Below are 14,794 nucleotides of genomic sequence, written 5' to 3' on the forward strand. Positions count from 1 at the left end.
GCCCCGGGACCCCCATTCCCCGTTAATCTCCCCCAATCCCCCCCTAATCCCCACCCCAGGACCCCCAGTTGCCTCCCCAGACCCTCCCAATCCTCCCCCAGAACCCCTTAATCTCCCCCCATTCCCCTTAATCCCTCCCCCAGGACCCCCATTCCCTGTTAATCTCCCCCAATCCCCCCCTAATCCCCGCCCCAGGACCCCCAGTTGCCTCCCCAGACCCTCCCAATCCTCCCCAGAACCCCTTAATCTCCCCCCATTCCCCTTAATCCCTCCCCCAGGACCCCCATTCCCCATTAATCTCCCCCAATCCCCCCCTAATCCCCACCGCAGGACCCCCGTTGCCTCCCCAGACCCTCCCAATCCTCCCCCAGAACCCCTTAATCTCCCCCCATTCCCCTTAATCCCTCCTCCGGGACCCCCATTCCCCGTTAATCTCCCCCAATCCCCCTTAATCCCCACCCCAGGACCCCCGTTGCCTCCCAGACCCTCCCAATCCTCCCCCAGAACCCCTTAATCTCCCCCCATTCCCCTTAATCCCTCCTCCGGGACCCCCATTCCCCGTTAATCTCCCCCAATCCCCCTTAATCCCCACCCCAGGACCCCCAGTTGCCTCCCCAGAACCCCATAATCTCCCCCCATTCCCCTTAATCCCTCCCCTAGGACCCCCAGTCGCCCCCCAGACCCCCACCATCCCCCTTAATCCCCCCTCAATCCTCCGTAATCCCCCCCCCAGCTGGTGAGCAAGCGGGCGGGCACGGTGTGCAGCAACTGCCAGACCAGCACCACCACCCTGTGGCGCCGCAGCCCCCGCGGGGACCCCGTCTGCAACGCCTGCGGCCTCTACTACAAGCTGCACCGCGTGAGTGCCCCCCCCGGGACCCCCCCCCAAAAAAACTGACCCCCCCCGCCCTAAATGCGCCCCCCCCGTTGTTGCTGCAGGTGAACCGCCCGCTGACCATGCGCAAGGACGGCATCCAGACCCGCAACCGCAAGGTCTCGGCCAAGGGCAAGAAGCGCCGGGGGGGCTCCGGGGGGGGGGCCGCGGCGGCGGCGATGGGGGGGGGCGCGGACCCCGCCGCGGCCCCCCCGCCCCCCCCCGACGACCCGGCCGCCCTCTACGCCCTCAGCCCCGTGGTGCTCTCGGGTCATTTCCTCCCCTTCGCGCCCCCCAGCCCCTTTCTGGGGGGGCCCTCGGCAGCCTACGGGGCCCCCCCCAGCGCACCCGGGCCCCCCCCCGGGCTGAGCCCCCAGCTTTGAGGGGGGGGGAGCCCCCAAATACAGTTTTGTACGGCAAGCGGAGCTGGTGTGTGGTTTGTGGGGGGGGGGGGGCGGCATGCGGCATCCCTGGAGGCTTTGAGCCCCCCCCCATTGAAAAGGGGGGGCCCCAAAACCCGGCCCCCCCCCGCCCACCCTTGGTTACCCCGCTATACTGCACGTTTATCCCCCCCCAAGATGGCGGCGCCCACTGGGGCACGCCCAAGATGGCGGCGCCCACAGGGGCACGCCCAAGATGGCGACCCCCATTGAGCCGCACCCATCATGGCGGCCGAAAAGCCCCGCCCCGCCGCGAGCCGCACCCGACATGGGCATTGGCGGCGCCCCGCTCTTAGCCCCGCCCACCTCTAAGCCCCGCCCCCTCCGCGAGTCGCGCCGCCTGTGACGTCATCAGGGCGCGCCCGGCGGCAGCGTCGCACGGGGCTGCAGGTGAGCGCGGCCGCTCCGGCCCCCCCCCCGCCCGCTTCCCCCCCCTCCCCCCCCCTTTCTCCGCCCCCCCCGGAGCCCCCCCGCGCTCCCCGGCTCCCCCCCCCCCGTTAAACCCCCCCCCGTGCCCCTCCCCGCCGCTCCCTAACCCGTTGCCCCCCTCAGGCCCCCCCCCGCGATGCCCCCCCCCGCGCGGCGCTAGAGCCCCGCCCCCGGTTGCCATGGTGAGGAGGGGGGCGGGGCCTCGCGGTGGGCGTGGTTTGGGAAAGGTGGGCGGGGCTTAAAGGGGGCTGGCGGGGTTTGAGGGCGGTGGGCGGGGCTTCAGGGGCGGTGGGCGGGGCTTGAGAGATGGGGGCGTGGTTTGTGGGTGGTGGGCGGGGCTTAGGGGGCGGTGGGCGGGGCTTTGATGGGTGGGCGTGGTTTAGGCGGGGTGGGCGTGGTCTTACGGTGGGGGCGTGGCTCGAGGACAGCTGGGAGCTGGGGCGGTGGGTGTGGCTTAGCGCCGGTGGGCGGGGCTTGAAGGCGGTGGGCGGGGCTTGAGGGGCAGCTGCTGGTGGTTTGAGGGTTGTGGGCGGGGCTTGAGGGCAGTGGGCGGAGCTTGAGGGCGGTGGGCGGAGCTTGAGGGCGGTGGGCGGGGCTTACCGGCGGTGGGCGTGTCCTGACGGAGCTCCACCCAGGGCCGGGCGGGGCGCCGCGCCCCCCCGCAGCGGGGGGGGCTCCCCGAGGCCAAGCGCCGGGGCCGGGCCCGCAGCCGGCGGGAGGGGCTGGAGGCGGAGCTTCAGCACCTGGTAGGCGGGGCTGGGCCGGAAGGGGGCGGGGCTTGGCCGGAAGGGGGCGGGGCTTGGAGGGGAGGGGGCGGGGCTTGGAGGGGAGGGGGCGGGGCTTAGGGTGGAGACGTGGGGGGGGGCTTGGGTCCCCAGTTGGGGGGGTTGTGGGGTCTTGGAAGGGGGCGCTGTGGATTTTGGGGTTGCTTTGGGGGGTTTTGGGGGGGCTCGAAGATTTTGGGGGGCTCAGGGGTCTTTGGGGGGGGCTCTGTGGATATTGGGGTCCCTTTGCGGGGGGGTTGTGGGGTCCCGGGGGGGCTGTGGTTTTTGGGGTCAGTTTGTGGGGTTTGGGGGGGGGTCTTGGAGATACTGGGGTCCCTTTTGGGGGGGCTTTTGGGTATTTGGGGGGTTCCCTATTATAAAAGACCTTTTTGGGGGGGTGCTTAAATATAGGAGTTTGGGGGGGGGGCACCCAAACTCGGGGGTCTCTTTTGGGGACCCCCAGTACTGGGGTCTGGGGGGGTGCACCCCAATATCGGGTTCCATTTTGGGGGGGGGACCCAAGTATGGGGGTCTTAGTCCCCGAAATAAAGGGGCCCCTGTGGTCGGGCCCTAAGAAATGGGGGTCGGGGGGGGGGCAGCACCCTCAGCCCCCTGGCCCCTTTTTGGGGACCCCCCCGCCCCAAATTCTCCTCCCCGTGGCAGGAGCTGGGCGCGGAGGCAGCGGCGCCCACGGGGACGGGGCTGGTGCAGGCCGAGGAGCCGGGCGAGAGGTGACAATTTGGGGGGGGGGGGGCACAGGGAAAGGGGGGGCACCCCCTAACCCTATAAAGGGGGGGGGGGCAGCGTCCCCTATAGAGCCGGAGACCCTAAAACCGCCGTGCCCCCCCCCCGCAGTTACGCCGGATGGACGGAGCTGGCGCAGCGCTGCGTCCGCGTGGAGGTGAGATTTTGGGGGGGGGGCGGTCCCAAATTTTTGGAATTTCTGGAACTTTGGGGCCCTTCCCCGGATTTTTGGGGTCCCCAAGATTCTGCAGCCCCCCCCCCCACCCCCCCGAATCTGTTTTTGGGGTGGGGGGGGGGGTCCCCACGCTGTGTCTGTGCTTTAGGGCCGGGCGGCCACCGACGAGGAGCTGCTGCTGCTGCCCAGGTGGGGGCTGGGGGGGGGCTGGGGGGGTTTGGGGGGGATTTGGGGAGTTTTGGGGGGATATGGGGGGGGGTAGGGGAATTTGGGGGGGCTTGGGGAGGCAATGGGGGGGATTTGGGGGGATTTAGAGGGGTTTGGGGGGATTTGGGGGGTTTGAGAGGGTTTAGGGGGGATTTAAAGGGTTTATGGGGATATGGGGGGGATATGGGGGGGGCTTGGGGGGGGTTAGGGGGGGTTGGGGAGGATGTGGGGGGGATTTAGAGGGTTTATGGGGTCTGGGGGGGGTACGGGGGGGTCATGGGGGGATTTAGAGGTTTTGGGGGGTTTTGGGGGAGGGGGTGAAGAGGACGGGGGGATTTGGGGGGGGGGTCTCTGAGGCTGTTTTGGGGTCCCCAGCCCCGAGGACGCGCAGAGCCCGGGGGCGCCGCCCCCCCCCCAGCACCCGGTGAGTCCCGTGGGGGCGTGGGGGGGCCTTGGGGGGGGGGGGGGGGCTTTAATGTGGGGGGGTCTTGGGGGTCTGTAGGGTCCCGGAGGGTTAATGGGGGCCCCGGGGAGGGCTCAGTGGGGTTTGGGGGAGGGGTCAATGGGCTGGGGGGGGGGGGAAGGGGGTTGGGGGGGTCTATAGGGTCCCCAGGGGATTTGGGGTGGGGTTCCAGAGGGTCCCTAAATTGGGGTCAGGGGAGCTTGGGGGGGTCTATAGGGTTCCTATGGGGTCTATGGGTCCGGGGGGGGGGCGTCTATAGGGTCCCCAGGGGGGTCTGTGGGTTGGGGGGGGTCTTTAGGATCCCAGGGGGTTTATGGGGGGGGGTCTGAGGGGGTCCCATGGGTCCCAGTGGGGTCACCGAGGAGGTCCAGTGCACCTTGTGGGTGGGATCTATAGGGTCCCCAGGGGGTTAAAGGGTCCCTATGGAAGCTGGGAGCTCTGGGGGGGGTTCCGGGGGGGTCCCCTACATGTGTCGTCCCCCCCCCCCAGGACCCAGCCCGCCGGGCCGTGGGCGCGCTGCTGGCGCTGCTGGGGCGGGCGCTGAGCGGGGACGTACGCAACGGGCTGGCGCTGCTGCCCCCCTATGGATCCTATAGGTACCGGGGGGGGGGGGGGGGGTGCGGGGGGGGCTGGGGGAGCGGATAGGGGCAGGCGTGGGGGGTGTGGAGCCCACGTGGGGCTTTGAGGGCTGCTCGTAGAATGTGTATGTCGCTTCGGGGTGAGGTATAGGGGGCGTTCGGGGGGCTTCTATAGGGTACGTGGTGGGCTACCGGTTGTTGGGTGGGTAGCGGGGGTGCTATAGGGGCCGTGCGGGTGCTATAGGGGGCCTCGGGGTCGCTGTGAGGTGCTGGAGGGCCTCGTAGGATGCTGTAAGATCTCTATAGGGCAGCATAAGGTTTCCATAGGGCACCGTAGGGTCTTTATAGGGAACCAAGAGGTTTCTATACGGTGCCGTATGGTCTCTGCAGGGCGATTTAAGGTCTGTGCGGGGTGCTAAAGTGCATCTATAGGGCTACATAGGGTCTCTATAGGGCATTAAACGGTCTTTATGGCGTTTTATAGGGTTTTTATAGGAGTGTGTAGGGTTTGTATAGCGTGTTAAAAAGTCTCTATAGGGTGTTAAAAGGTTTTTATAGGGCCTGTTAGGATTTTTATAGCATGTCATAACGCTATAAGATCCTATAAGGGTGCGATAAGGTCTCTGTGAGGTGCTATAAGGCTTCTATAGGGTGTGTAGGGTCTCTATAGGGCATTGTAAGGTTTCCATATGGTGTCATAGGGTCTCTATAGGGTACTATAAGGTTTCTATAGGGTATCTAGGGCCTGTGTAGCACATTATAGAGTTTCTGTATGGTGTTTTACTGTTTCTATAGGGTACTGTAAGGTCTCTGTAGGGTTCGTTAGGGCCGCTATAGGGTGCATAGGGTCTCTGCAGGGTGCCATAGGGTCTCTATAGGGTGTCAATCTCCCCGCAGCCCCCCTGTGGATGCCGTTGCCATCGCGGCCCGGGCGGCCCAGAAGCACCCAGGGGTGCAGCGGTGAGGGGGGGTCCTCGGGGGGCGGGGGGTATGGGGGGCATATGGGGTGAGGGGGGGGGTCCTTAGGGGGGGTATGGAGGGGGCATGGGGGGGATGTGGGGTATGGGGGTGTCATTGGGGGGGTACGGGGGATATAGGGGAGGGTCCTTGGGGGGTTATGGGGGGGGGGGAGGTATGGGGGGGTCGGTGGGGGGGTATGGGGGGAGTATGGGGTATGGGGGGTCAATGGGGGGTACGGGGGATGTAGGGGAGGGTCCTTGGGGGGTTATGGGGTCAGGGGGGGGACACTCGGGGTGCCGCCCCCCGTCCCTTACCCCCCCCCCCCAAAACGCAGCGTCCTCATCGTGGACTGGTGCGCGCCGCCCGGCCGCCCCACCCCCCGCCTGTTCCGGGACGACCCCAGGTGGGTTACTGGGAGCACTGGGAGCACTGGGGGGGGGTACTGGGAGCGCTGGGGGAGCCCCCCCTCACCCCCCCCCCCCCCCCGCAGCGTTCTCTATTTCGGGGTGCACTGGGGCGAGGACCCCCCCCCGAGCGTCGGCACCGGCCGGGGCGAGGGCTTCACCGTCGACCTGCGCTGGGAGGAGGTATGGATCCTATAGGGGCCGTGGGGGGGGGGGGCTATAGGGGTCTGGGGGGGTGGGGGCAGCTTATAGGGGTGGGTGGAGCTTTTAGGGGCTCGCACAGAGGTGGGAGGAGCCTATAGGGGTTCTTATGGGGGCAGGAACGTTCTATAGGGGTTTCTATAGGTGCAAGAAAATCCTTTAAGGGTTTCTATAGAGGCGAGAGAATTCTATAGGCGTTCCTATGGGGACAGCAGCATCTTAAAAGTGTTCTTGTAGGGACAAGAGAACTTCTTACGAGTTCCTATGGGGACGGAAAAATCCTATAAGGGTTCCTATAGGGGCAACAGAATCCTATAGGGGCTCCTATGGGGGCAGGTAGAGCCTACAGGAGCTCCTGTAGGTGCAGAGGGAGCCTATAGCGGCTCCTACAGGGGTGGCAGAAGCCTATAGGGATTTCTGTAGGGGCACATGGAGCCCATAGGTGTTCCTAAAGGAGCCTGTGGGGGTTCCTATAGGGGCTGGGGGGCTCTGTAGGGGCTGCATGCTCCCCGTTGGGCGTTACGGGGGGGGCGCAGGGCCGCTTACAAAGCCCCTATAGGGGTACCCGAGTCCCTGTGGAGCGCTGTGGGGGGGGGCGCACAGCCATACAGGGGCCATAGGGCCTCCATAGAGGGGCCTTCGGGCGGGGGGGGGTCTCTATAGGGGTCTGACGGTGCCCCCCCCCCCCCAGCCCGGCGCGACGGACGGCGACTACGCGGCAGCCTTCCTGCAGCTCCTGCTGCCCATTGCCCTGGAGGTGAGGGGGGGCCGGGGGGGTCCTGGGGGGGGCTGGGAGGGTCCGGGGGCGTCCCGGGGGGTCCTGGTGGGGCTGGGAGGGTCCGGGGGGTGTCCCGGGGGGGGGGTCCTGGGGGGGGGCCAGGAGGGGCCTGGGGGGGTCCTCGGGGGGGCTGGGAGGGTCCGGGGGGGGCCCAGGAGGGTCCTGGGGGGCCGGGAGGGGCCTGGGGGGCCCGCCGGGGTTCTGGGGGGGGGCTGGGAGGGTCTGGGGAGGTCCCGGGGGGGTCTTGGGGGGTCTGGGGGGGTCCCGGGGGGGTCCCGGGGGGGCCGGGGTCGGACGGCCACGCAGACGTTGGCGCCGCCCCCCCAGTTCCAGCCCCAGCTCGTCCTGGTCAACGCCGCCATCGACAGCGCCCTGGGGGACCCGGAGGTAAGGGGCGCCTATAGGGGGTCTATAGGGGGGTCTTAGGGGGGTCTATAGGGGCCGGGGGGCGTTTGGGGTGGGTTTGGGGGGGCGTGGGGTGCTGTGGGTCCCCCCCTCGTGTCGGTTAATGCCGTAACGCGTCTCTCTGGGGTGGCGCGGGGACCCTACGGATCGCTTTAGGGTGGTATGGAGACCCTATAGATCCCTCTGGGGCGCTTTAAGGGGTGGGCGGAGTGGTAAAGGGGCCATGTGGGCTTTTTTGGGGTGGTTTAGGGGGTGTGTGGGGGGGTATAGGAGCCATATGGGCTTTTTTGGGGTGGTTTAGGGGGTGTTGGGGGGTGGTATAGGAGCCATATGGGCTTTTTTGGGGTGGTATAGGGGGAGATACGGAGCTTTCTGGGCTGGTATAGCGGGTGTATGGGGGGGTTAGAGTGGTGTATGGGATTTTTTGAGGTGGTTTGGGGTGGTATGGAGTAATTATGGACACTATGGGGTTGTCTTAGGAGACGTATATGGGTCTGCGGTGCGTTACAGGTGCTTTACGGGGTGGTTGTGGGGGTTACGGGGGCTGTATAGGATGGCCGCAGGTGCTATGGAGGCTATATAGGGCCGCGTGGTGTCCCCTGGGCTTTATGGGGGTGCTCAGAGGGGGGGCTGTGCCCCCTGTGGGCACTATAGGGGCCCTGAGGGGGGTCCGTGCCCCCCTCCCTGGTGCTATAGGTGCCCCCCAGGGCCGCGTGGGGGTCTCCCCCGATGGCATCTCGCTGCTGACCCACCTGCTGGCCGCGCTGGCGGGGGGGTGCCTGCTCCTCGCCCTCCAGGTAAGGCCCTATAGGGGCTATAGGAGCTCTCAGAGGGTATAGGGGCACAAGTGCCATTTGGGGGACCTATGGGGGCCGTACCGACCACCCGTTGCACTTACAGGGGCGCTTTGAGCAGCTCACGCGAGCGTAGGGGATACGTGGCCCATCTGTGGGAGTTATAGGGGGTGTTTGGGACCGTTGGTGGGGGCTATAGGGTCTGTATCTCATCCTGGGGAATCGTATAGGGTTGGGGGTGGTTGAGGGAGCTCGTGATCCCCCGTGGGGGGGCTTTATAGTGCTTGTAGGCCCCGTGGGATACTTATAGGGAAGCTATGAGGAGGTCCGCGGGGGATGGCATGGGGGTGTTAGGGGCGGTATGGGGATGGTATGGGGGCTATAGGGGATGGCAGGGGGTAGGGGTTGTTGAAAAGGTTGAGGAGGGTGAGGGGGGGGCTATAGGGAACGATTTATGGTTGGGGGGGATATAGAGGGGTATAGGGGGCGCTACAGGAGATGTCCTGGAGTGATAGGGGGTGCTATAGGGGCTCTCGATGCCCTGGGGACAGTGTAGGGTCCATAGGGCCCCCCTGACCCCCCCCACCCCTCTCCCACAGGGGGGGTCCCAGCCAGGAGCGCTGCCGGGGGGGCTCAGCGCCGTCCTGCGCACGCTGCTGGGGGACCCCGGGGACCCCCCCGGGCCCATGACCCCAACCCCCAGGTGAGGGGGGGCCGTTTGGGGGAGGTTTATGGGGGAGCGGGGGGGTGGGGGAAGGAGGGAAGGGCGTTTTGGGGTGGTTATGGGGGTTTGGGGCTGGAGGGCTTTGGGGGGGATTTGGGGAGGGTTGAGGTGGTTGGGGGGGGCTTGGGGGGGGTTGGGGGGGGTCAGGGAGGCTTTGGGGTGCCCCCCCATAACACAACTCTTTTCCCCCTCCCTGCAGCGGCCTGGGCAGCATCGCCCGCACCTTAGAGGCCCACCGCAAGTACTGGAGCGGCCTGCGCTGTGGTGAGTCCCTGGAGCACCCCAAAAAATGGAGAAAAAAACCCTAAACAACCCCCAGAAATGTGGGGGTGCCCTTTAACACCCCCAAAGCAGTGGGGGGGGGCTTTAGGGAGGCCCCAACCCCCCCCAGGGAGGATTTGAGGAATTCTGCAGGCCTGGTTGCTAGGGTGCTCCTTGGGTTGCTAGGCCGGCCATCTTGGTTGCTAGGGCGGCCATCTTGGTTGCTAGGGCGGCCATCTTGGTTGCTAGGCCGGCCATCTTGGTTGCTAGGCCGGCCATCTTGGTTGCTAGGGCGGCCATCTTGGTTGCTAGGCAGCCATCTTGGTTGCTAGGCAGCTTGCCCCCCCCACCCCGGCACCATCTTGGCTCCCCTCAGCCACGTTTTAGGGGTCCCTGAGCCCCCCCCTCAGGCCCCGGGACCCCCCCCAAGCCCCATGACCATGCCAGGGGGCCCCCAGAGAGGGTCAGGAGTCGAGGGGCACCCCCCTGAGGCCTCCCCCCCACAGAGCCGGACGTGGAGGACGAGCCGGAGGATGAGGAGCGTGAGGACGAGGAGCGTGAGGAAGAGCGCGAGCTGCCGGAGGGCGAGGAGGTCCCGGGGGGCGACGAGGACCCGGACCCCCCCTTGGAGGAGGTCCCGGATCCCCCCTTGGAGCCGCCGGGGGGGGACGAGGGGCCGCGCCCCACCGCCCGCACGGGGCTGCTGTACGACGAGCGGATGGAGGAGCACTGCAACCCCTGGGACAGGTCGGGGGGGGGCTGGGGGCACCCTTGGGTGGGCCGCCCTTTGGGGGGGGGGCGCTGGGCATCATCGGGAGGGAGTTGGGCATCATGGGTGGGACACAGGGCAGAGCGGAGAGGTGCTGGATATTGGGGGGGGGGCGCTGGGCATGGTGGGGGGGGCGCTGGACATGGTGGGGGGGCGCTGCACACTGCAGGGGGGGCACTGGATATTTGGGGGGGGGGGCTGGACGTGGGGGGGGGGTCGGTGGCCATTTTGGGACCCTGTGGTCCCTCCATACGGGGTTTTGGGGTCACCCTCCCACTCGGCGTGCCCCCCCCCCCGGGTGTAGAGAGCCTGGGGACCCCCTCCCCCCCCGTATTATGGGGGGGGGGGGTAAATCTCCCCCTGCTGACCCCCCCCGCCCGCAGCCAGCACCCCGAGGCGCCGCAGCGGGTGGCGCGGGTGCTGCAGCGCCTGACGGAGCTGGGCCTGGCCCAGCGCTGCCTCCGCCTGCCCGCGCGCCCCGCGCTGCGCTCCCAGCTCCTCGCCTGCCACACGTGAGCGCCCCCCCCGCCCTTCTTCCCCCCCCCCCCCCCCCCCGATTTCCCTCCTTTTCACCCCGTTCTTCCCTTCCCGCCCAGGAGGGCGCACGTGGCGGCGCTGGCGGCCACCGAGGGGCTGCGGGCGCGGGAGCTGCGGGGGGCGGCCGCCCGCTACAACTCCGTCTTCCTCTGCCCCCGCTCCTACGCCTGCGCCCGCCTGGCCGCCGGCGCCGCCTGCGCTGCTGTCACCGCCGTGCTGCGCGGGCAGGTGGGCCGGGGGGGGGGGTGGGGGGGGTGGGGGGGTGTGGGGGGGTGGGGGGGGGCTGCGGGGCGGTGTGGGGGGGGCTGCAGGGGGTGTAGGGGGAGTGTGGGGGGGGATAGGGGGGTGTAGGGGGGGGTAGGGGGGTGTAGGCGGAGTGTAGGGGGTGTAGGGGGGCTGCAGGGGGGTGTGGGGGGGTTAGGGGGCTGCAGGGGGGTGTGGGGAGTGTATGGGGTCTGTAGGGGGGCTGCAGGGGAGTGTGGGGGGTGTAGGGGGGGTGTAGGGGGCATGGGGGGGTGTAGGGGGGGCTGTAGGGGGGGCTGTAGGGGCTGTAGGGGGGCTGTAGCAGGGGCGTAGGGGCTGTAGGGGGGGTGTAGGGGTGTATGGGGGGCTGCAGGGGGGGTGTGGGGGGGCTGCAGGGTGGTGTTGGGGGTGTATGGGGTCTGTAGGGGGTGTAGGGGGGGTGTGGGGGGTGTAGGGGGGCTGCAGGGGGGGGTGTGGGGGGTGTAGGGGGGGTGCAGGGGGGTGTGGGAGCAGTAGGGGGGCTGTAGGGGGGGCGTAGGGGCTGTAGGGGGGGTGTAGGGGGTGTAGGGGGTGCTGTAGGGGGGGTGTAGGGGCTGCAGGGGGGCTGCAGGGGGGCTGTAGGGGGGGTGTAGGGCATGTATGGGGGCTGCAGGGGGGGCGTAGGGGGGGTATGGGGGCTGCAGGGGGGGCATAGGGGGGGTATAGGGGGGGTTGCAGGGGGGTGTGGGGGGTGTAGGGGGGCTGTAGGGGGGGTCTAGGGGGCATGGGGGGGTGTAGGGGTTGTGGGGGGGCTGCAGGGGGGGTGTAGGGGGCGTAGGGGGGCTGTGGGGGGGACTGTAGGGGAGGTGTAGGGGCTGTAGGGGGGCTGTAGGGGGTGTAGGGGCTGTAGGGGGGGTGTACGGGGTGTAGGGGGGCTGCAGGGGGCTATGGGGAGCTGTAGGGGGCTATAGCGGGTTGTAGGGGGGTGTATAGGGGTTATGGAGGAGTGTAGGGGATGTAGCAGGGTTGTAGGGGGCGTGGGGGGGGTGTAGGGGGGCTGCAGGGGGTTATAGGGGGCTGCATGGGGGCCGTAGGGGGCCTATGTGTGGTTATGGAGGGCTGTGGGGTGCTGTAGGGGGTGTAGGGGGGCTATGGGGGATGTATGGGGGCTGTAGGGGGCTATGGGGGATGTATGGGGGCTGTAGGGGCTGTAGGGGGCTATGGGGGGCTGTAGGGGGACTGTAGGGACTCGCACAAGGGGTCCGAGGCCACACGGGGCAGGGGGATTGCTGCCATCAGGGTAGTTCTGAACAGGTTGGTGGGGTTTAGGGCAGTTTTGAGGCTCTATAGGGGATTTTGAGGGGTTCTTGGGGGCTATAGGGGGCCGTAGGGGCTGTATGGGGATTGTAGGGGGGTGTGTGGGGGCATACGAGGGGTGTGGGGCCACGTGGGGCGGTGGGGTCGCTGCCCCATGGGTTTAATGGGTTGGGGGGGGTTACGGGGATTTTGAGGGTCTATTTTTGGGGGGTTCTGGGGGGCTATAGGGGTCCGTGTAGGGTCACATAGGGCCATATGGGGCTGCAGGGGGTGCGTGGGGCCACACGGGGCGGCGCGGTCACGGCCGTTGGGGTTACCATCACTAATTGGGGGGGTCTGGGGGCTTTGGGGGTCTTACAGGGGACGTTTGGGGCTCTGGGGGGCTGTAGGGGGCTCTATAGGGTCAGGGGGGGCCGTATAGGGTCGTGTGGGGCCACGGGGGCGCCGCAATCAGGGTCCCTTTTAATGGGGCGGGGGGGATTTGGGGGGCTCTGGGGGGGCTATAAGGACCCGTATAGGATGCCAGCGGGCCGTACAGACCCCATACTGACCCCCCCCCATTTTCTGCCCCCCCCCCAGGTGCAGAACGCCCTGGCCGTGGTGCGCCCCCCCGGGCACCACGCGCGCCCCGGCGCCGCCGGCGGCTTCTGCCTCTTCAACAACGTGGCCGTGGCCGCCCGGCACGCCCAGCGCCTGGCCGGGGGGGCCCTCAGGTACCGGGGGGGGGCTTAAAAAGGGTGGGGGGCACCCCCGGACCCCTCCCAGGGGATTTTAGGGCCCCCCCCCCCGAACCGAAATGAACCGCAGGGTGCTGATCGTGGACTGGGACGTGCACCACGGGGACGGCACCCAGCAGATCTTCGAGGACGACCCCAGGTTGTTTTTTTGGGGGGGGGGGGGAGGATTTATGGGGTGGGGGTGTCCTGGTGGTGGGGGGAGCGGGGTGTTGGGGTGGGATTAGGGGTGTTTGGGGCGGGATTATGGGTAGTGGTGGGGAGATTATGGTTTTTTTGGGGGGGATTATGGGTGTTGGGGGGGGGATTATGAGTGTTGGGGGGATTTATGGGGTGGGGAGGTTCTGGTGGTGGGGGGAGTGGGGTGTCGGGGTGGGATTAGGGGTGTTCGGGGCGGGATTATGGGTAGCGGTGGGGAGATTATGTTTTTTGGGGGGATTATGGGTGTTCGGGAGGGATTATGAGTGTTGGGGGGGGATTTATGAGGTGGGGGGGTTCTGGTGGTGGGGGGAGTGGGGTGTCGGGGTGGGATTAGGGGTGTTGGGGTGGGATTATAGGTGGTGGGAGGGAGGTTACGGGTGTTGGGGGGATTATGGGTGTTGGGGTGGGGATTATGGGTGTTGGGGGGGGATTGTGGGTGCTGGGGGGGGGGCTTGGGGTCGGGATTAAGTGTGTTGGGGGGGACTTATGGGGCTGGGGGGGTTCTGGTGGGGATGGGGGTGGGGGGAGTGGGGTACTGGGGTGGGATTAGGGGAGTTGGGGGGGATTATGGGTGCTGGGGGGGGATTTATAGGTCTGGAGGGGGCGTTACAGGTGTTGGGGAGGTGTGTCAGGGTCTGGGGGGGGCGTTATGGGTTTGGGGGGGGCGTTATGGGTTTGGGGGGGGGCGTTATGGGTTCGGAGGGGGCCTTACGGCTATGGGGGGGCCTCGGGGGATTCTTGGGGCCCTGGGGGGTCCTTGGGGTCCCGTGGGTGCCCACCCGCCCCCCCTGGGGGTCTCTCACCACGCCCCGTGCCCCCCCCCGCAGCGTGCTGTACATCTCCCTGCACCGCCACGACGGCGCCTTCTTCCCGGGGGGGGCCGGGGGGGCCCCGTGGCGCCGGGGCCGGGGCCGGGGCCGCGGCTTCACCCTCAACGTGGGCTGGGGGGGGCCGCGCGCCGGGGACCCCGACTACGTGGCCGCCGCCACCCGCCTGGTGCTGCCCGTGGCCTGCCAGGTGAGGGGGGGCCGTTAGATGGGGGGGGGGGTTAATTAATTAGTTAATCTAATTAATGGATTCCCCCCCCCCCCCCCAGTTCGCCCCGCAGCTGGTGCTGGTGTCGGCCGGGTTCGACGCGGCGCGGGGCGACCCGCTGGGGGGGTGCGCGGTGTCGCCCCCCACCTTCGGGCTGCTCAGCCACCTGCTGGGGGGGCTGGCGGGGGGGCGCCTGGTGCTGGTGCTGGAGGTGAGCGGCGGCGGGATTAGGGGATTGGGGGGGGGGATTAGGGGGAACCGGGAGGGATTACGGGGGGATTGGGAGGGATTACGGGGGGATTGGGAGGGGTGAGGGGGTATTAAGTGGGGGGTTGGGAAAGGACCAGGGGAGAATTAAGGGGGTAGGGGGGATTAATGGAGGGATTAGGGGGGATTAAGGGGGCTGGGGGGATTAAGGGAGGGGTTGGGGGATTAAAGGGGTTGCAGGGATTAAGGGGGCATTGGGATTAAAGGGGTTGGGTGGGTAAAGGGGGGTTGGGGAGGGATTAGGGGGAATTAGGGGGGGTTGGGTGGAGGATTGGGGAGGATTAGGGGAGGATGAAGGGGGTTGAGGGGATTAGGGGGAGATTAAGAGGATTGGGTGGGGGATTTGGGGAGATTGGGGGGATTAAGAGGGACTGGGGGGGATTGGGGAGGATTAAGAGGGTTTTGGGGGGGATTAAGGGGGATTGGGGGGGATTAAGGGGGATTGGGGGGGATTAAGGGGGTTCGGGGGAGGATGGAGTGGGATGAAGGGGGTCGGGGTAGGGGGATGTGG

At 67.6% G+C, this 14,794-nt stretch overlaps 1 protein-coding gene across 1 annotated transcript; it reads left to right on the top strand.

The window, feature by feature from the left end:
* Nucleotides 1–1,614: 1,614 nt before the first annotated feature.
* On the top strand, nt 1,615–14,325 carry LOC308186672 (histone deacetylase 6-like; the record flags this gene model as incomplete). Its single annotated transcript, XM_080608792.1, has 23 exons — nt 1,615–1,704; nt 1,867–1,925; nt 2,379–2,489; nt 3,171–3,238; nt 3,363–3,408; nt 3,575–3,615; nt 4,009–4,057; nt 4,586–4,692; nt 5,572–5,634; nt 5,969–6,037; nt 6,125–6,221; nt 6,931–6,996; nt 7,345–7,404; nt 8,130–8,219; nt 8,816–8,919; nt 9,140–9,204; nt 9,708–9,948; nt 10,354–10,482; nt 10,567–10,735; nt 12,626–12,759; nt 12,854–12,922; nt 13,809–13,998; nt 14,078–14,325. Coding segments are annotated over exons 2-23 (2,219 nt in total), but the record flags the coding sequence as incomplete, so codon positions are not given.
* Between the last annotated feature and the right edge of the window lie 469 nt (nt 14,326–14,794).

Source organism: Anser brachyrhynchus, assembly GCF_964034855.1.
Source record: "Anser brachyrhynchus genome assembly, contig: SCAFFOLD_713, whole genome shotgun sequence".
Lineage (NCBI taxonomy): Eukaryota > Metazoa > Chordata > Aves > Anseriformes > Anatidae > Anser > Anser brachyrhynchus.